The sequence below is a fragment of the Pelodiscus sinensis genome, chromosome 2 (genome assembly GCF_049634645.1).
Source record: "Pelodiscus sinensis isolate JC-2024 chromosome 2, ASM4963464v1, whole genome shotgun sequence".
Lineage (NCBI taxonomy): Eukaryota > Metazoa > Chordata > Testudines > Trionychidae > Pelodiscus > Pelodiscus sinensis.
Genome location: NC_134712.1, coordinates 252,173,954 through 252,196,273, shown reverse-complemented (window position 1 = coordinate 252,196,273; position 22,320 = coordinate 252,173,954). Strand labels below are relative to the sequence as shown.

At 47.4% G+C, this 22,320-nt stretch overlaps 1 protein-coding gene across 1 annotated transcript in view; it reads left to right on the top strand.

The window, feature by feature from the left end:
- Window positions 1-22,320, top strand: part of LOC142827406 (uncharacterized) — a 42,825-nt gene that overhangs the window by 3,863 nt on the left and 16,642 nt on the right. The window contains exon 2 of the mRNA XM_075922897.1: window positions 20,425-20,554. Within this exon, the coding sequence (XP_075779012.1) occupies window positions 20,458-20,554 (97 nt within the window). The 5' untranslated portion in view covers window positions 20,425-20,457. The remainder of the gene's footprint in view (window positions 1-20,424; window positions 20,555-22,320) is intronic.

Here is a 22,320-nt window from a genome sequence, read left to right as displayed (position 1 = left end):
GCTTATTGACTTAGCTGCTCTCTAGCCACATATCTGTGTTTCAGCTTCTCAGGATCAGATGAGCCAGCATAGACTATGCTGATATTATTGCTCCTTCTCTGCCCTGTGCTTCAGAGAGGCAAATAAGATGGATGATATAGGGGTTAGTCTGTCTGGCTACACCCCCATCTCCCTTCTGTGAGGCCTCATCCACTCTGTTCCCCTCCTCTCCATCACTTGCTATACCCAGCCCTTACCTGTCTCAACCTAGTGAGAGTGAGGTGTGGGGTAGGAATGAGGGATTTGGGCGTGGGAAGGGATGAGAAGTACAAGCTCTAGGAGGGAATTTGGATGCAGGAGAAGGGGCTGTTGACTCAGGGAGGGGGCTCTAGGCTGGGGAGTGTTGGGTTCAGGTGGAAGGTTGGATTTGCTGAGCAAGCCAGGGCTTGTGGATATGAGGGTGCAGGAGTTTGGGCTGGATAGGTGAGGGACTCAGGGCAAGAAGTTTGTGAGTATGAGGGGCTCAGGACGCAGATTTGTGATGTGTGGATGGTGGAGGAATATTGTGGCAGAAGACTGAGGATGTGGGGATGCAGGAGTTCGGGGATATAAGAGGCTCAGGACAGGGGTTCCAGTGTATGATAGGCTCAGATTTGGGGTCAGGTGGTGCAGGAGTGTTATGATGCTGCAGTGAAATGGGGGTTTGGTCCCAACTGGGGGCTTGTTAGCCTGGCTTCATTTTTAAATAAAATATTATGTCAAACTCAAAAGGTTTTAGCATTGTCTTTATATGTGAGAGGGGTGAGGAACCTGTTTTGAGTCAAAGGTCACTGACCCACAGAAAAGTCAGTTGGGACCACACAAGTGAGATGCAACCCCCCCCCCAAAAAAAGCTTCTCCAAAAACCCCCAAGCCTCACTAATGTGGTGGGGGTAGGGGACAGAGTGCTAGTGGGTGCTGGGGCTGGGGAGAGTGTGCTGCTGGGTGGAAGGATGCTGGCTCAGGTGGCAGGGTGCTGGGGCAAGGTGCTGGGACAGGCAGGTGGCAGGGTGCTGGGGTCAGGGCCAGGGCGGTGCTGAGTCCTGGGGTGTGAGGCAAGGTGCTGGGGCCAGGGCGGTGGTAGGGTGCAGAAGCAGGCTGGATGTAGGGTGTCTGGCTACGAGGGAGGGTGCGAGGAGGGGACTTGGGTAGGAGTTGGACCTCCCTGATCTGGCACCCTCTAGACCTGACTGGTCCCAGATGAGGAATTTTTGGATGAGGGGAGGTCATTTCAGGGCTCCTGGTCCCCACCCCTTCCCCACTAGGCTTCTTTGCACCTCTATCCCCTGCAACCGAACTAAGCTGCCCACCCCTGCTGGTTCCCTGCACTTCCCGCAAAACCATCCCTCACAATCCAAGGGAGTGCAGCACCAGTTCCCTGCAGCCCCTCTCAGCCCAGCTGAGCTGCCCGTCTGTTCTCTGTGCCCTCCCCCATCCACCTCAGCCCAGCTGAGCCCTGCACTGGTTCCCTGCATGCCTCCCCCACAGCACAGCTGAGCCCCGTTTCCCTGCACCTCTTCCAAGCCCCACAAAACTGCTGAGCCAAGAGCCGTTTCCCTGCCCCTCCCTCCCCTTGAGTCTAGCCCCGGTTCCCGGCACCTCCCTCCTCCTGCAGCCAAACTGAGCTCTGAGCTCCACACACACACACACATACACACACACCCCACTCCACCCCACAGCCCAGCCCAGCCCCTCAGACCTCCCCACTCTGCAACCCAGCTGAGGTCAATTTCCCTGCACCTTCCCCCAAACCATGTAGACATGCTGAGCCAGTGCTGATTCCCTGCCCCTGCCTTCCTCCTTCCCTTTTGCTGTGTCTACACTGGCACCATCTTGCGCCAAAGCGACCGCTCTTGCGCAAAAATTTGCTGCCTGTCTACACTGGCCGTGTGTTCTTGTGCAAGTACACTGATGTTCTCATGTATGAAATCAGGGCTTCTTCCGCAAGAACTATGATACTCCCGCTCAGGAATAAGCCCTTTTGAGCAACTATTCTTGCGCAAGAGGCCAGTGTAGACAGGCAACATGAATTTCTTGCGCAAGAAAGCCCAATGGCTAAAATGGCCATCGGCACTTTCTTGGGCAAGAGAATGTCCACAGCTCGCACGTGGAAGAGTGGATGTGTTCTTGCACAAGAAACAACCAGTGTAGATATAGCCTAAGAGTTTCCTCACATGAGCAAAATGAATTTTGTGTTGTGCACCAGTATTGAGTTCATGTGGCTTGTTTGGATGTGCCACCCAAGTTATTAATAAATATTTTTAAACTTCTATCTTTTCCCTCTGCTGCCATGTCAGCTCCCCTGGTGCCTGCTGCTCCCCCCCCCCCCCCCCCCACTCCTCACCCTCCTCTGCTGTCCTGACTCCTGCTCTTCTCACTGTCCTCAGCCTTCCTGCAACCTGCCCCCCTCCACCAGCCCTTCTCTCCCCTCTGTGCCCACTTCTCCAGTAGCCCCACTCTGATCATGTGAGCTACCCCTCCTCATCCCCTCTTCTAACACCTCCCTCTACAAACCTGCCCTGCGTCTCTCCTCTGGTGCTGGTCCCTCCCCCGCAGGTGTCTGCCCTTCTGCTTCACCCCCAGAATCCCCTGGCACCTGCACCTTCTCTTACCCCTGCACCCTGCTGGTACCTCCCCCTTTCCTCACTGCCCCTGCCCCCTTTGCTCCATTTTTCCCTGATGCCCACCCCTTCACCACCCTCTGCCCCCATTCCCCTCATGGCTCTGTGCCCTCTCACATGACTAGCTCCATCCCAGCCTTCCTCATGCCCACCCCTTCTTTCAAGCCTTCTCCCAGCACCTCCCTCTCCCCCCTCTAATCCCCAATGCCCTTACCTTCTCCCCTCCCAGCATCACCCTGTCCCCCTCCCACTGACACCTCCCCTCCTGCCCTTTTCCTCATTGTCTGCGCTTGGCCCCCTGCCATTTGTCTCTCCTCCATGCTGTCCCTTTGTGCCGTGCCTTCCCCTTCCCCTCCGCCTCCACACAAGCACCTTCCCCTCCCAGCCCTTCCCCTTTCCCTCTGCACAAGCCCCTTCCCTTCCCTCCCTCTCCCTCTATCGTACCTTCTGCCTTCCACTTTGTGGGGCCGGAGTCTGTACTCTGTCCCTGGACTCCGAACCCGCAACTCAGCCATGCAGCGCATCACAGCACCCAGCAAGTTTAAAATCCCGGGCCGTGACCTGACGTCACGTCCGGGCATCTCTCCACCCATTGGTTTGAACGTGCTACACAGGGCAGCAGCAGCCAGCGACTGGGAGCTCAGGGAAGGTTGCGCATGGCGGGGATGGGGACAGGGGAGAGACGCTCTGGGGCCGGGGTGGGAGGACGCACACGGGGGGGGTCGGGACCTGCTCCAGCTCCAGATATTGCTGGAGCGTTGGTACCACGAGCCCACACAACTCGCCACCCATGCCTCTGCTGGCTCGCTGGCTCTCTCTCTCTCTCTTTTTCAGAGGGGGCAGGGGAGTGCCGGCTCTTCGCGGAACCCCTCATTTTGCTCCGTGGAACCCCAGGGTTCCGCAGAGCACCAGTTGGGAAACACTGGTCTAGACTACAGGGCTTTTTCAAAACAAAGTGGCCTTTTTTCGAAAAAACTGTACCTGCATCTAGACTACCACCACATTCTGTTGACAGTGAATCGAAAGAATGCGGAGATTTGGTCAACTGTGGTAAACCTCATCTACAAAGAATAACGCCTTTTTTCAAAAGTCATCTTTCGAAAAAAGGCACTATTGCATGAAAAAAGGGCTTTTTCGAAAGAGAGCATCTAGACTCTCTTTTGAAAAAGCGAGTTGCTTTTTCAAAAAATCTTGTTGTCTAGACACTCTTTTTCAAAAGAGGCTTGCAGTCTAGAGGTGATAGACCACAGCCTGCAAACTGCAAATCTCTTGTTTCCCAATTAGCCTTACCAGAGCACAGCCGAGCAGCCAGGGTAGAAAATAGAGGCCTAATTAGGAGTCAGCCTGTAGCAGGGGTTAATTAAGTACCTGTTGCCAATGAAGGCCTCTGGGTCCCTATAAAAGGATTCCTCCAAAGCAACAGAGGGGAGAGTTTTGGAAGGTGTGTAGGGTCAGGGCACTTTAAAGACTAACAAAACATGTAGATGGTATCATGAGCTTTTGTGGGCACAGAGCCACTTCTTCAGATGACAGTCATCTGAAGAGCTGGGCTGTGCCCACAAAAGATCATGATACCATCTACATGTTTTGTTAGTCTTTAAAGTGCTACCAGAGCAGTTTTTGTTTTTTAACTGTTTCCTGTACAGACTAACTCGGGTATCCCCTGGAGCTTCCTAATAAAGTTGTTAATCTCTAAAGTGCCACCAGACTCCTTGTTGTTATCTATGTATTGTCTCTCTAGATTAGGGGTGGGGAACCTAAGGATGTGGCCCCCGGCTTATCTCGATCCAGCCCCTGAGAAGCCTGTGCTCCAGCCACACTCCAGCCACCCTGCCCATCCACTGTGGGGCTGGAGCACACAAAGTCTACTAGCCTGGACCCATTAGGATCTTTCTCCTTCTCTGGGGGCCATGCCAATGACAGTTTGTTTGGGTTGGAGGGGGTTGATTTGTTTTGTTTTATTTCACTTGTGCGAGGCCCCCACAAGTGATTTTTCTGTGGGTCCACAGCCCTTGACTCTAAAAATTTCCCCACCCCTGCTCTAGATGTTATAAGTGACAGTTGGCAGGGAGGGGGCAGTGGCGAGGTTGTGGTGTTGCTTTGTGTTAGGAGGGAGGTTGCCACAGGCTTGCCTTGTGGAGGAGCAGTTTTTTGCATTTTCAAAGCTGGTAACACTAGTAGTGGGCGGTAAAGACAGATGCACAGGGGGTTGTTGGAAAAGGAAGCAGTCTGCCCTTGTGATGTGTGGACACTGCATGGACAGCGGGTCATGTGATGATGGACTCCCTGGCCATGCAAGCTAATATGCTTGCTCACCCACAAAGTCTGCAGGCAGTGCACATACATTGTAGTTTCCTCTTGTGTGTGTCCTACTGCTCAGACTTACTGCATGGCCGGAGGCATAACTGCTTCCTTCAAAGCCCTTAGATGTAGTCAGGCTCCTCCCAACTGCTGGGGTTTACTGGCATGACAACAAGCTCATCCAGTTTCCTTAGTTATAAAATGCTTTCACATACAATGTTTTCCCTGTGCATGGAAGAGCGTGAGGGGTTACCTGTCACCTTCACCAGATCAACAGTCCAGAGGAAGGGGTACAAGAAATATCTTTGGTGAAGGAAAATGCACCATCCAGTCTCCACAAGCCAAGAACCCACATCTATTATTTTCAACCCTTCAAGTGCTGTAACTTCAATGACTAGGGATCAAAAGGAAATGTCAGGCACTATAGTTGTCACTCAGCCCTTTTTAAAACAGTCACAGCAAACCTCACAGCCCCACAAACTGCTATCGAAAAATCAAGCAAAGCTCAACCTACAGGAAATACTTACAAAGGACAGAATTTTTGAAGACCTTTTGCATACCTTTTACAATGGAAATCCTGGGACAAACTTAACTGTGGTACCACTACCACCCCTCTATAGTACAGCTATGCCACTTCAGAATTGGGGGAGAGGTAGTGGCATAAACTGAGTTAATTTGCTCAGTGGATTTCTCAGACACCGACCACCCCAGTAAGGAGATTATTTTAATAATCAGAATGCTCTGAAATCCCCAGGATAAGGAGACTGTCCTGAAAACTGGTATGCTGCAAAGTGGAGTGCACAGAGTTTCTGCTGAAAATGTAGGGTCTGCTGATCCCTGGGTTCCTGATAAACAGTCCCCTAAACTGAGCTGCTCATAATATTAACAGAATCCCAGGGTTGGCAGAGACCTCAGGAGTCATCGAGTCCAACCCCCTGCCTAAAACAGGATGAAGCCCAACTCAATCATCCCAGCCAGGGCTTTGTCAAGCCAGGACTTAAATACCTCGGCTGTGTCTACATTGCCAAGATTTTGCACAAAAATTTGCTGCCTGTCTACCCTGGCCGTGAGTTCTTGCGCAAGAACACTGAAGTTCTAATGTAAGGGTACGTCTAGACTACATGCCTCTGGCGACAGAGGCATGTAGATTAGGCTACTGGACATAGTAAAATGAAGCAGCGATTTAAATAATCGCTGCTTCATTTAAATTTACATGGCTGCCGCGCTGAGCCGACAAACAGCTGATCAGCTGTTTGTCGGCTCAGCGTGATAGTCTGGACGCTCCCCTGCCAACATCAAAGGTATTTGTCGACCACCCAGGTATGCCTCCTGGGATGAGGTTTACCTGGGTGGTCGACAAATACCTTTGATGTCGGCAGGGGAGCGTCCAGACTATCGCGCTGAGCCGACAAACAGCTGATCAGCTTTTTGTCGGCTCAGCGCGGCAGCCATGTAAATTTAAATGAAGCAGCGATTATTTAAATCTCCGCTTCATTTTACTATGTCCGGTAGCCTAATCTACATGCCTCTGTCGCCAGAGGCATGTAGTCTAGACGTACCCTAAGAAATCAGTGCTTCTTGCACAAGAACTCTGACGCTCCCGCTCAGGAATAAGCCCTCTTGCACAACTGTTCTTGCGCAAGAGGCCAGTGTAGACAGGTAACATGAATTTCTTGCACAAGAAAGCCCAATGGCTAAAATGGCCATCGGAGTTTTCTTGCGCAAGAGAGCGTCTACAGTGGCACTGATGCTTTTGCGCAAAAGCACATCTCTTGCACAAAGGCACATGCCAGTGTAGACGCTGTCTTGCACAAATACTTTAATGCAAAAACTCTTGCATTAAAAGTATTTTCACAAAATCTTGCCAATGTAGACATAGCCCTCTTGATTATCAGAGCCTAGTAACTTTACTGATGAAGCAGCAGGGAAAGCTCTGACCCGGTCAGCTGATGGTCAGGTTAGTGTGTGTGTGTGTGTGTGTGTGTGTGTGTGTGTGTGTGTGTGTGTGTGTGTGTTACTGAGAAAAGGTTTAATGTCCGTGACTTTACCGGGCAGCCAACAGGCTGACAGATGCCCCAGAAGTTTATAGGAAGAGCTTATTACATCTCAGATTTCAGCTGCTAAGATACAAGATCCCTTCACAGAAGGCAGTCTAGGGAAGACTGAGAGATTCCCCAACGGATCTGTCACCTGGGAGTGACACGATCCAAAATGCCCAAGCTCTCCCTATACCTGTCCCTTATGACCGGCTGAAGTTCTTTTAAATTGTGCTTGGTTCTGTTACAGCAGCTAAAGGAGTCAGGTTAAAGCTTAAACAGTTACAGGTTTATTAAAGAAGCTTATAAATCATATGGTTACAATGGCTATTGCTCTATTTCTTAACTGCTAGCAAATATAGATCTTAAAATGGTTACAAAGAAAATAAAGATAGAAAATAGAAATAATGGTACCAAGTGACAGCTTAATCTTTAAAGAGCTCTAAGTCTATGTGTACACTTAAGACAAAGGACCACATCCAGGTACAAGTTTTACCCCTTTCTGTGCCTCTCAACTCCAGTGGGTCAAGCCAGGGCCGGTCCCTCAATTCCTAGGAAAGACGAATACGAGCTGGGCGTCCCCTTGGAACCTCGGGAGATCAAACACCTAACCCGACCAGCAGGTAGATGGTAGATTGACACTCAGAGTAAATGTGCTGCTGGACCCATCTTTATACCTATAGGGGCCCATATTCCTCTTTCTTATCTAAGATGCCGAATTGTACTAGTTTGTCTTTATGACGCCAGTTCTTACAAGCAAGTTTCAAGTTAATTTACACTTCCAAGAGAGATAACTAAATTGTGAGTACTAGACATTTTTTTTTTCACTGGGCGAGAGATTCCTCCCCCCGCGGACGGCTGTGTGTTCATATCAATATGGGATTCAGTCAAGGGCACTCCTCAGCAGCCTCTTGGTCAGCAATTGGCATATCTCTGTTTACAGCCATTCATAGTCACAGCAGCAGCCTGCATATCCGGGCCTTCTGCTCCAAGGCTTACTGCTCTGTGTGCCCTGCATGCTCCAGGAAAGCAAAAATGGATGTTACAGGGGGGTTCCTGTCTGGCTACAGACCCTCATGAAATGTGTAGCATGGGCTGCCAGAGAGACCACCTCTTCAATGGCACTAGTGGCTAGTTTACAGCAATAGCTCAGTGGTTTGAGCCCTGGCCTGCTAAATCCAGCATTGTGAGCTCAATCCTTGAGGAGGCCATTTAGGGATCTGGGACAAATCTGTCAGAGATGGTACCTGTTCCTGCTTTGAAGACAGAGGACTGGACTTTGATGACCTTTAAAGATCCCTTCCAGTTCTAGGAGATAAGTGTATTTCCATTTATGCATACAAATATTTCAGAAGTTATTGCACTACAACAGCTTTATTGATCTGCCCAGGTCCTCAGGTTAGAGCACCAATCCTCTACCCAGGTCATTTGTGTTCTGTACCTGCCTCTGTACTTGGATCATGGCACTATAATGGGGTTCCTTTTGGAAGTGTGAGAAGTGTTCCTTCCAGAGAAGTTGCAACCCACAAAGGTATCATCCATCTGCCCTTGTCCCACCCTGGAATGTCTGCTGAGCAGCACTGTGTCAGGGACGTGAACCCTCGATGGGCCAGGCTGATACGGGAGGGACTTATAGCCAAGCTCAAAATGACACCAGAGGCCAGTACAAGAGTCCCAGAGAAGAGTTATCAGTTTTATGCGGGGAATAAGAGGCATGACAGATCAGATTTGTGCCCATCACTGGGAATGGGCATACTTGTATGCCAAGTAATGGGATGAGCGGATGTGATGGATGGAAGGGATACCACACTTTTCACATGCATCTGACGAAGTGGGTCTTTGCCCACAGACGCTTATGCTCCAATAAATCTGTTAGTCTATAAGGTGCCATAGAACTCCTCGTCGCTTTTGCAGATCCGGACTAACACGGCTACCCCTCTGATACTTGACACTTTTTTCTAAACATCCTACCATTCTGTAATGAAAGAATTAAACCCAGAACAGTGGATAGCTAGGAAGTGTTGTCAGGAGCCAGGAGAGAAAACATGAGATTTGAATTGAAAGCAGTGATGTGCCGGCTGCAGTTCTTTGTGTAGTTTTGAAAGGAAAGGCTGGATAGAGATGAAGTAAACCTTAGGAGCCAGACATGGAATGTTCAGCAACAATATTCATGTCTACAGCTGATGGAACCTTAGAATAACAAATGTGATTAGAAGGGGATGTATAGTTAGATGTGATCAGGTTATTTTTTTTATTCTGGTTTGTGAACTCTGTACTAAGCCCATGTGTTCTCCCTCACCTCAGTAGACTGTAATTGAAGCTGAATCCCAGGAAAGCAATTCTCTGTGATTTAATCTTTTCTTCTAAGGGCAGAACCAGGAGAACCATGTTCACCCTGTTAGAAGCAGAATGACAAGGTGTTATGTTTCTCCAAAGCACATGGAATCTTTTTCTAGAAGACAAGAAAATGTGCCACATTTATTGAAGACACAGAATAGATATCAGTATATGCATGCACTCATACCACACACATGTCCTGCTGCTGATGTTCTAATTACCAGTCCTTATCATAGCTCAAGTCAATCTAATGACCAGTTACATTGAGTATAGTGGAGAGTCATGATCCGATGCACCATTGTTTTTGCAGAGTGAACACAAAGCTTCTCAGTTCTTGCTAATCTTTTGTAATGGTCAGTCTCAATGCAAGTCTATGGATCTTGCTGTGTTATGTTTGGCCTGTTAATCACAAAATGGTTGTTTTTCTCCATAACTGTTTATCCTTCATCTCCTTATCTGGTTCGAGGACAAGTATGTTTGCATTTTTGGGTTTCCAATTCTGTAATCTTCAGCTGGCAGAGTTCAGTGTTTTTCTTATGGCTTTTTTTTTTTTTGCTCCCTTCTTCGTACAGGTTGTCCTTGCTGTAAGTCCAAGAAATGTTCCAAAAAACTTGGACTTATAGTGAAACAATTTAAGTGAGAAAAGTTTTTCCTGTGAATGACTTCCATTTGCACAAAATGGTTTGTTTTTTTATTTGGTTTTTTTGGGGGGGGGGGGGGTAGGGCTGTTAAGAGCAGGGAATGGGAGTAACACATCAGTTCCTGCAAACTTTAGTGTGGAACAGATTGTCGAAGCAAAGACTTCACTCAGTTTATGCGGCTAAACAGACAGTTTTATTGGCCAATAAAAGCAAAGTGAGCCAAACGTGGTCCCAGCAAAGTCGGGCCCAGTAAGGCTGCTAATACAATCAATCCTAGTATCTTTATACCCTTAACCAAACAGTCTGACGTCAGGGCATCCAATTACAGAAATAATCAATTAAACTAGGAAAAACAAAGCCTTATCAACAAGATGGCGGACAGGTACGAGGGAGTACCTCTCCTCTCTGAACCAACCCAATTAACACATTCCGATAGCACATCTGTCTTGGCCTGGCGCATGGGGTGATAGAAAGTTCACTCTGGTCTACGTGCAAAGGCAAAAAGCTGAAATGGTTTCTACTATAAAAGATGGCTTCTAGCTAAACATAAAATGGTTTCTGCAGCTTCTACAACTCCCCCCTTTTAGCCTTTTAAAGGCTAACCATGAAACCATTTTACATCTCCATTTCCATTAAAGTATTTATATACATTTCTTGTTCCTTTCTCTGCTCATCATATTTTAACATCATTACTTTCACATTCCCTTTAGTAAGGGTCTGTCTCTTGTTCTCCAGAATACAAGAAATACAGCATTTGATTAACAAGAAACAAAAATAAGCACAAAAGAATATAGCTAATACTAAAACTGCACCTTGCAAAATCCAAGTTCCCACATGTCCAAACCAGCCTCCTAACCAATCCCAGAGGGTCCAGTCTTCCCCCTGCCTTAGGCATTCCACAGTTCTTTCAATCTCTAAGGCATCTTCCTCCACTTCCTTGCTGGTGTCAGTGATATACACACAGTATTCCTTTCCCACTAAGGCACAAACCCCGCCCTTACTAGCTAGGACATAGTCTAGGGCCATCCGGTTCTGGAGAACCGTTTGTCTTACTTCTCCTAGTTCCTTATTAATGGCACGGAGAGCTTTGGTTATGGCATTAGCTACTTTCTCGAAAGCTACTTCCAGCCTCCGAATTTCTCTTACTGCATAGGCCACACCCAATCCTGGGAACATAATTCCCCAAAACCGCTGTGTTTCTGTTATCTCTTGGTAGTTTCGGATTCTACTACCAGGGAGATGGTTAGTGATTCGAATGGCTGAGAAGGCTGCTCCAATGTAGCAGGTTCCACTCCAGCCCTTGGGCAGTGTTTTGTATGCTCAGCGATCACATATAAAGTAATGGCCAACCTTTGCTGTTAAGGTCTTTTGGCAGTGGGGCTTCATCATCCATTGCAAATAGTACCCATTGATTCCAAAGTCATAAGGGCCTTTGTTATTTTCCCAGGTGTTGTTTCTGTTCCATACCCCATTCAGGACAATGTTTACCTCACACCTGCTTTTTCCCACTCGGGCCCCTGAACCATTACATGTCCAGCAGTATTCTCCAACTGGTGTCAGAGCTAGGCGGATGTACCCTGGGCTAGTAAACCCTTTATCCTGCCAGGTATCATTTGGCTTTAGATCACTAAACAATGGGCCATTCATTTGAGTGTTGTTCAGTGGGACTGGAATCATTGGGATGCCTCCTTCTGAATGTACAGGACTGTGAGCACATATCCAGCAACCTGTGGAATTAAATTCTTGGGAAACTTGGTTCATTAAAAGCATAAACACATTTGAACCATATAGGTTATAACTACTAGGTATTAAAAACAAGACTAAGCATAAGCTCAACATGAATTGTTTGTCCAGCCTCATGCTGGCTGTTCTTCAGGACTTCGTAGATTTCTTCACCTATCGCTGGCAGGTCCTTCTGGGCCGCAGCTGGTACCTTGGCCTTGGTCTTTCAGGATCGTTTGCTTCGGGGCCTGGATTGCCGGTACCAAGCCTGCGCTGATCCTCGTCTACTTCTGGACCTGGGTTTCTGGTACCAGGTCTGCGGTGATCCCCGTCTGCTTCTGGACCTGGGTCTCCGGTACCAGGTCTGAGGTGCTCCTTGTTATGGCCGACTTCTGTAGGGGCTGGAACCGGTTTGCAGTGGGATGCGTGAATCCAGGTGGGCAATCCTTCGCACTTTACAGCAGTATGGGTGGTCAGAAGGACTTGGTAGGGACCCTTCCACCTGGGTTCCAGGGCAATTTTTCACTGGTGAACTTTCACGCAAACCCAGTCTCCTGGTTGTAGTTTATGGCACGGCTCAGTCGGGGCCTCCTGGAAGGCGTCCTTAACCTGTGAATGATAGGACTGTACACACCTCATAAGTTCCTGACAATACTTTACTATGCTTCCTTTAACGAGTGTGGCATCAATCAGGTTAATGTCTGGGCTGCTTAACAGTCTCATAGGTTGGCCACATGCAATCTCATGTGGACTGAGTCCAGTTTTCCGATTAGGAGTGGCTCTCATGCTCATTAGGGCAATCGGGAGAGCTTCTACCCATGTTAAGCCAGAGTCTTCACATATCTTAGCAAGATTGTTCTTTAAAATCCCGTTACGTCTCTCTACTTCTCCTGTGCTCTCCGGGTGTCGCGAGCAGTGCAGTGCTTGTCTGATAGAGTAGTACTTTGCCAGTTTTTGAACAATTTGTCCAGTAAAGTGGGTAAGCTCACCAGGAGTCAGTGTAGATAGTAGCAGATGCTCCAGCAGCAATATGACAAGCCCTTGTGAGAGCCATTAATTCCGCTACCTGTGCAGAAGAAACAGCAGGCAGAGGGGCAGATTCTATGACATCCCAGACAGTACAAACTTCATAGCCTGCTACTAAAACTCCACTAGAAATGTAAAAGCAAGAACCGTCTGTATACAGTATGAAATCAGGGTTATCCAAAGGCATTTCGGACAGGTCTGGTCTGGGAGAGGTGACGGCTTGCACAACCTGCAAACAGTCATGAGGCTCCCCCTCGTGGGGTGCAGGGAGCAGTGTAGCGGGATTTAAAGTGTCACAGCAGATTACAGAGACATTGGGAGAAGCAAAGAGAAACCGTTCATATTTAACAAGACGGGCATTAGAAAGGTGCTGGGTTTTCCCTTTTAAAAGTAATGCTGACACTGAATGAGGGACAGCCAGTGTTAAAGGAGATTGTAAAACCAAAGGTTCTGCTTGCTCTAAAATCCGTGCTGCCGCCGCAATGGCACGGAAGCATGGTGGAAATGAGGCCGCAATGGGGTCAAGATAAGTGCTGTAATAAGCAAGAAGGCGATATTTATCACCATGGTTCTGCACCAGTACACCCAAAGCACATCCCTCTTTTTCATGACAAAACAAAGTGAAATGACGGGAGTAATCGGGTAAGCCCAGAGCTGGAGCAGAAGCTAGTGCTTGTTTCAGAGACAAGAATGCAGTGTCTTGCTGAGCTCCCCATGGTATAGGGGAAGGGGTCGCATTACGGGTGAGCTCCTGGAGTGGTTTGGCTAGCTGAGAAAAGTTAGGAATCCATTGTCTGCAGTAGCCAGCCATACCGAGGAAAGAGCGGACTTGGGAGGGGGTAGTGGGTTTAGGGGCAGAAAGGATTGCCTGGATTCTATCAGCAGAGAGGTGATGGCTCCCTGCCAAGAGGTCATGGCCTAAATACCGAACTGTGGGCTTGCAGAGCTGAAGTTTTTGTTTAGACACTTTATGACCCTTATTAGCTAGAGGCGTGAGAAGTACAACAGAATCTGATCTGCAGGTCTCAAGGGAAGCGCTACAAAGAAGCAAATCGTCTACATATTGAATAAGAGTAGAGCCAGAAGGGAATGTAATGTCAGAGAGATCCTGCCATAGAATTTGTGAAAAGTAGGTGGGAGAATCTCTAAACCCTTGTGGCAGAACGGTCCAGCAGTATTGCTGTCCTTTATAAGTAAAAGCAGTAAGATATTGGCAATCAGGGTGGAGGGGAACACTGAAAAAGGCGGAGGAGAGATCAATGACAGTAAAATGGGTGGAATCAGGTGGGATAGAGGAGAGAATAGTGGTCGGGTTAGGCACAACAGGAAACTGAGAAATGACAATAGCGTTAATAGCTCGAAGGTCCTGGACGAAACGATAGGTGTCCCTTCCTGGTTTCTTTATAGGCAGTATAGGAGTGTTACATTCACTTGTACAGCGAATAAGAACACCTTGTGCCAAGAGGTCAGAAATAACAGGCTGAATCCCTGCCTCAGCTGCAGGATTCAGTGGGTATTGAGTAATACGGGGCAGACGCTTAGTTTTGTCAACAGAAATGTAAACGGGATCCACTGATATCCTGCCCACTTCATTTGGGGTGGTGGCCCACAAACAGTTGGGGACCTGGGACAAAAGATCAGTGTCTGAATCAGAAATTAAGGGAAATAGGACGGTGTCAGGACTCTACAGTAGGTCCTCCACCTCCTGTCGGGTCTATGCAGGCACTTCAAGATAAACCCCATCAGGAGTACAGAAAATAGTACAACACAATCTGCACAATAAATCTCTTCCTAATAGATTCACAGGGGAAGTAGGACTTAGAAGAAAGGAATGATGCTCAGAAATGGGTCCTAGTACAAGAGGGACAGGTTTAGAAACAGGGTGAGGCACAACTTGATTAGAAATACCAACTGCATTAACAACCTGGTTAGAAATGGGAATAGGAAAAGACGACGCTTGGAGGGTGGACCTGCTAGCACCTGTGTCCACTAAAACTTGGGTGTTTTGTCCAGCAACCTGGCAAGTGAGGGTGCCATCAGAGTTTAGGGGAATAAGCGGAGATAAAAGGGTGAAGTTGCAATCCTCCTCTGGGCACCCCTATTGACTCTCAGCCGTTGCTAAAGTAAACTGACCCTGCGGGGGTCTGAAAGCTACAGGCTCTGGCTGCCTGGGGCGGTTCGGGCACTGACTTTTCCAGTGTCCTGGCTGTTTGCAATAGTGACAAGTGTTTTCATTTATCACTGTCCTGGGGTTACCACGGCCGGCAGAATTTCCAGACCAGGGTGAGCCCCATGACTGTCGTTCTATGGGATGCCCCCGACCCCTGCCTGTTTTATTAGGTAGTGATTGCAGAACCATAAGCTTAAGTTCTTTGTCCTGCTTAGCTTTTATGCACTGTCTGCAGTGGTTTGCCACTGTCAGAAGTTCCTCTAAGGGTATGTCTACACTACCCCGCTAGTTCGAACTAGGAGGGTAATGTAGGCATTCCGCACTTGCAAATGAAGCCCGGGATTTGAATTTCCCGGGCTTCATTTGCATAAGCGGGGAGCCGCCATTTTTAAAACCCCGCTGGTTCAAACCCCGTGCAGCGCGGCTACACGGGGCTCGAACTAGGTAGTTCGGACTACTACTTGTTCCACGAGGTAGTTCGGACTACTACTTGTTCCACGAGGTGTACCGGTAGTTCGGAATAGGAATCCTAGTCCGAACTACCTAGTTCGAGCCCCGTGTTGCCGCGCTGCACGGGGTTCGAACCAGCGGGGTTTTAAAAATGGCGGCTCCCCGCTTATGCAAATGAAGCCCGGGAAATTCAAATCCCGGGCTTCATTTGCAAGTGCGGTATGCCTACATTACCCTCCTAGTTCGAACTAGCGGGGTAGTGTAGACATACCCAGGGTTAGTAACAACTCCACTATAAGGCACACCAAAGCAGTCACAACGAGCTATTCACCATACTGGCTAGCAAGAAGCTATACATAAGGCATATCACAACCCAATAACATCACAAGTGTGTACACCTTACACAAGTTGTCTTTCTCTGAAGAAACTTGGCAGTGTAGACAAGGCCTGAAATAGCATACTTTGTTTAGCTTATCAAAAAGATTGAGAGGTGATTGGAGCAAACCATATAAGAATCGTCATAAGGAGAAAGGTACCAGGTACTAAAGAGCTCTCTTTTATGTAGCAGAGAAAGGTAGAACATGAACCAATGGGTGAATGTTAAAACCAGACAAGTTCAAATTGGAAATAAGGTAGGGTATGTCTACACATGCAGCCTATTTCAGAATAAGGCTGCAAATGTAGGCATTCGGAATTGCAAATCAAGCGTGGGATTTAAATATTCTGTGCTTGATTTGCATCTTCCCGGCCGGAAGCCATTTTTTGAAATTTACAAGCCCAGAATACCTGCCCGCGTCTACACGCGGCAGTGAAACGGGCGTTCGAAATAAAGCCCTATTTCAAACTACCTGTTATTCCTCCTGCAATGAGGTTTAACAGGTAGTTTGAAATAGGGCTTTATTTCGAACGCCTGTTTCCCTGCCGCATGTAGATGCAGGCAGTTAGTCCGGGCTTGTAAATTTCAAAAAATGGCGCCAGGCCAGGAAGATGCAAATCAAATGCAGGATATTTAAATCCCACGCTTGATTTGCAATTCCAAATGCCTGCATTTGCAGCCCTATTCCAAAATAGGCTACATGTGTAGACATACCCTTACTCATTTTAAAAATGAGGATGATTTGCTATTGGAACAGACTTATAAGAGCACTGGTGAATTCTCTATCTCTTCATGCCTTCAAATCCAAATTGGGGGTTTTTTAGTTATTGGGGTCAAAATGGGTAGCTAGGTGAAGTTCTTGGTCTGTGATATGCAGGAAGTCTGACTAAATGATGTGATGGTCCCTCTAAGCTTTACAATCTTTGCTTACACTTCTTTCCCAACATAGCCAACATAATAGAGTTCATGATCTTAAGGAAAGGTAGAAGGGAGACCAGCACAATTGAGGTAATGGATTTCAGGAAGGCAGATTTTGATAAGCTCAGAGAACTTGTAGGTAAGGTCCCATGGGAAGCAAGACTGAAGGGAAAAACAACTGAGGAGAGTTGGAAGTATTTCAAAGGGACGTTGTTAAGGGCCCAAAAGCAAACAATTCCGCTATGTAGGAAAGATAGAAAATATGGCAAAAGACCAGCTTGGCTTAACAAGGAGATCTTGCATGATCTCAAAATAAAAAAGGAGTCCTATAAAAAATGGAAACTAGGACAACTAACAAAGGATGAATATAGGCAAGCAACACGGGAATGCAGGGGCAAGATTAGAAAGGCAAAGGCACAAAATGAGATCAAACTAGCTACAGGCATAAAGGGAAACAAGAAGACCTTTTATAAATACATTAAAAGCAAGAGGAAGACCAAGGACAGGGTAGGCCCACTGCTCAGTGAGGAGGGAGAAGCAGTAACAGGGAATTTGGAAATGGTGGAGATGCTCAATGGCTTCTTTGTTTCGGTCTTCACCGAGAAGTCTGGAGGTGTGCCTAACGTAGTGAATACAAGCAGAGAGAGGGTAAGTTTAGAAGATAGGATACACAAAGAACAAGTTAAAAATCACTTAGGAAAGTTAGATGTCAGCAAGTCACCAGGTCCTGATGAAATGCATCCCAGGATACTCAAGGAGCTGATAGAGGAGGTATCTGAGCCTTTAGCTATGATCTTTGAAAAATCATGGCAGACAGGGGAGATTCCAGAAGACTGGAAAAGGGCAAATATTGTGCCCGTCTATAAAAAGGGGAATAAGAACAACCCAGGAAACTACAGACCGGTCAGTTTAACGTCTGTCCCAGGGAAGATAATGGAGCAGGTAATTAAGGAAATCATATGCAAACACTTGGAAGGTAATAAAGTGATAGGGAATAGCCAGCATGGGTTTGTGAAGAACAAGTCATGCCAAACTAATCTGATAGCTTTCTTTGATAAGATAACGAGCCTTGTGGATAAGGGAGAAGCGGTGGATGTCATATACCTAGACTTTAGTAAGGCATTTGATACGGTCTCGCATGATATTCTTATTGATAAACTAGGCAAATATAACTTAGATAGGGCCACGATAAGGTGGGTGCATAATTGGCTGGATAACCGTAGTCAGAGAGTTGTTGTTAACGGTTCTAAATCCTGCTGGAAAGGGATAACAAGTGGAGTTCCTCAAGGGTCTGTTTTGGGACCCGTACTGTTCAATATCTTCATCAATGATGTAGATATTGGGATAGAGAGTACGCTTATTAAGTTTGCAGATGATACCAAACTGGTTGGGGTTGCGACTTCTTTGGAGGATAGGGACATAATTCAAAATGACCTTAGCAAGTTAGAGAAATGGTCAGAGGTAAACAGGATGAGGTTTAATAAAGAGAAATGCAAAGTGCTCCACTTAGGAAGGAACAATCAGTTCCATACATACAAGATGGGAAGCGACTGTCTAGGAAGGAGCATGGCGGAAAGGGATCTAGGGGTCATAGTGGACCACAAGTTGAATATGAGTCAACAGTGTGATGCTGTTGCAAAAAAAGCAAATATGATTCTAGGTTGTATCAACAGGTGTGTTGTAAGCAAAACTCGTGAAGTCATTCTGCCGCTCTACTCTGCACTAGTTAGGCCTCAACTGGAGTACTGTGTCCAGTTCTGGGCGCCACATTTCAAGAAAGATGTGGAGAAATTGGAAAGGGTACAGAGAAGAGCGACAAGAATGATTAAAGGTTTAGAGAACATGACCTATGAAGCCAGGCTTCATGAACTGGGCTTGTTTAGTTTAGAAAAAAGAAGATTAAGGGGGGACATGATAGCGGTTTTCAAATATCTAAAAGGGTGTCACAAGGAGGAAGGAGAAAATTTGTTCCTCTTGGTTTCTGAGGACAGGACAAGGAGTAATGGGCTTAAAGTGCAGCAGGGGAGGTTTAGATTGGACATTAGGAAAAAATTCCTAACTGTCAGGGTGGTCAAACACTGGAATAAGTTGCCAAGGGAGGTGGTGGAATCTCCCTCTCTGGAGATATTTAAGAACAGGTTAGATAGACATCTGTCAGGGATGGTGTAGACGGAGCTTGGTCCTGCCTTGAGGGCGGGGGGCTGGACTCGATGACCTCTCGAGGTCCCTTCCAGTCCTATTATTCTATGATTCTATGATTCTATGATAGCCAAGATATAGGTAACTGATTGGATCTGCTTAAATTGAATGTATTTAATTATAAACAGCTTCAGTGGAGAAACTATTCCTGTACACCCAACTCCAAACTGTTTTCTCATAAATGGTGTTTGTTTGGTTCCATCCGATATGTGCCAAGTCACAAGATTTTGATTTGGCACACACTGAAACCACAATAGGAGGAAGTTTGTATGATACAGTCAACCTGAAACTGGTTTGTAAATAATATCAAATCATATAAGTCAGAGTATTTCCATGAAATCCACAGAAGCCTGGCAGAAAGCGAAGATATCAGAGGGATCTGCAGGCTCTGAAGAAGGAATAGGCATTTGTCCTCTGATTCTGCTGGCAGAACCAGGTACAGTGCAGGCTGTGTGCTTGAAAATGGGTTGCAATATGTGACCACAGAGTTTGTGGTAGTGCCAGTTGTCACTGGCAAAGCTCTACAGTTGTTATTTATTCTTTACAACACCTAAAGCATACTGGGCAATTTGCAGAACAGACAGACAGAAATAGACTCTGGCTATAGCAGTTGATAGTCTATGTATTGTAGAGGCTTATTCTTGCCTCAGCACAAGTAGCTGGACTAGATGACCTTTCAAGATGCCTTCCAGCCCTACAATTCTATGGTTCAGTGATGTTTGGTGACAGTGAATTCCTCATGCTAAGTATGGTTTTTAAATGTATCTCCTTTTATCAAGTTTAATTATTTTGAATTTCATTGAATAGTCCCTTATTCTTGTATTCTGAGGGTATAAATAGGAACTTCTTATTTATCTGCTCTACCTCATCCATTCTAATGTGTCCCAGTATCATATTCACCTAATTTTTCTCCTGTCTAAATTAACTATTTACATGGGCTATATTTTGCGCAAAAACCCGCAGAGCATCCATACCTCAAGCATGTTTTTGCGCAAGAAAATTTACAGTAGAATGGCAGAACAGAGGGCTTTTTTGCAGTGTAGGTATACCTCTTTCTACAAAGAATAACTCCTTTTTACGCAAGAGTTCTATCCGAAAAAGCACAGGTGCTCTGATGGCCATTCTGTGAATGGCAATCAGAACTTTCTTGTGTAAGAATGTCCATGCAGTGTGGACGCTCTTTTGTGCAAAAGCACATTGCTTTTGCAATGAGCTTTTGAGGTCTGGATGCACTTTTGCACAAAAAGAACTCTTCTGCAAAAAGCTTGCATAAAAACCCTGCAGTGCAGACAAAGCCATGGTGTTCTGTCTCCACTGAAGGTAGGACAAGAAGCAATGGGCTCAATCTGCAGGAAAGGAGATCTAGGTTAGATATTAGGAAAACCTTTCTAACTCTAAGGGTAGCTAAATTCTGGAATAGGCTCCTGGGGAGGTTGTGGAATTCCGATGACTGGATGTTTTAAAAACAGGTCAGACAAACACCTGTCAAGGGATGGTATAGGGGTGGTAGGTTCTGCCTCAGTGCAGAGGACTGGACTTGGTGACTTCTCCTGGTTTCTTCACACTTTATATTTCTATTATGCAATTTAACATGAATAATTTCTTGCAGATTGACATAGAGGAAAGTGTTTGGACTTTAGCCATGGCTGAACCAGTTGGCACAATTTCGATGCCGGCCCTGGGCCGCCCTTTCCAGCTGGGGATGCTGTACGACTGCCGCAATGACTCCTTCATTCCAGGTAACCCTTGGTGCAGCCTGGAGGGAAAGGAGGGAAGGGCCACAGTCCAACCCCATCATCCATGAGATTGAACCCTCTGGGCTGGGACTGGCCTGACTATGGGGGTCTATGGGATCAATGCCACACACGCCCCAGTGTCAGAGGGTGAGGTAACTGGCTGGGGCAGGAGGTGCGTGAAATGGGTGGGTGGCCTGCTGCTGTTTGTTCTAGGGCATAAAGACCAAAAAGATCGTGTCTTCCTGATTAAATGGAACCACCCGCTGCCCCCTTGGGAAGGGTTATTTTCTCTGGATCTTTTCTCAGGGCGGCTGCCCCCTGGTATCCCTGCCCACCAACCAAAAGACTCTAAAATGCCCTCACTGGCATTTAGCAGTCTATTTAGGGATGGCCTCTGTTCACCATGAAGTCACCCCAGCTTCAGCCACCCCAGAGCTGCTCTTGGGGCAAGGGAGCTAACCTCAGGAGATCACTAATGTGTTGGTGGCGCAGCTGGTGGGAACAAGAGTCTGACTCACAGACTTAGAGAAGTTAAGGACAGAAGGGACCATCAGAGCCACTATTCTGAGCACCTGTGTCTCACAAGCAATGAAATCCCAGCCAATTGTCCCCTTTCCCCATATTCAGCCCATGAACTTGTGTTGGACTAAAGCTAGCTGGTGTTGGACTTTGGAGACAGGCCCCATGTTCTCTCTGACTCCCCATCCCCTGAGATGAGCCCCAGTTCCTGTGAAATATGAAGGAGTAAATAATACTTCCCTCCTCAGTTCCTCTACATCATTCCTGATTATATAGACCAGGGGTGGGCAAAAGCCTCTCAGCATGCTGGATCCATCCCATCTTGGGCTTTGATCCGGCCCACAAGGCAATTACAGGCCCTGCCCCATAATTACAGGCTTTGCTGGGGGAAGGAGCTCAGCCCTGCCCCTCCATCCTCCATGCTGCAGCTGGAGAGGAGGCAGCACAGAGGATCTTCAACAGGGCCGGCCCTGGAGCGGCCACTCCCACAGCCACACAGTCTGGAGCTAGCCCCAGAGTCTGGAGACACTGCTGCCATTGCCTCCAGGTGGTGCCTCCGGGACAGCACCAGTTTGCTGTAGCAGTGCCTCTGGGGCCTGCCCCAAACTGTTTAGCTGTGGCAGTGTCTCCTCTGGGGCTGGCCCTGGTCTGCAGTGCCTCTGGGGCAACCTGTGGCCGCTCGCCCCAGAGGCTGGCCTCAGACTGTAGCAAAAGCGCCTCCAGCCTTCCAGGTGGCCTGTGACCATGGTGCCTTGGAGCCAGCTCCGTGGCTGCAGCAGTGGCACCAGTGGCCTTCAGGGTGGCCTGTGACCAGCCCTGGATCGCTTGGCTGGGCAGCGGTGTCTCTGGTCTCACAGAGACCTCCCTGCACCTGGCCAGACACCCTACTCCCAGTCTGCTTCTGCACCCCAGACACCTATTATGGTGTCTTTGGAAAGAGTCCATGCAGCTTGCAGGGATTTTACTCTAGTCACTGTACCTTTTAATTTCTGTTTAACTAACCTCCTCATTTTTGCATAATTCCCCTTTTTAAAATTAAATGCCAGAGTGTTGGACTGCTGAGGTGTTCTTCCCACCACTAGAATGTTAAATGTTGTTATATTATGGCCACTATTCCCAAGCGGTCCTGTAATAGTTACCTCCTGGACCAGATCCTGTGTTTTACTCGGGACTAAATCGAGAATTGCCTCTCCCCTTGTGAGTTCCTGTACCAGCTGCTCCAAGAAGCAGTCATTTAAGGCATCGAGAAA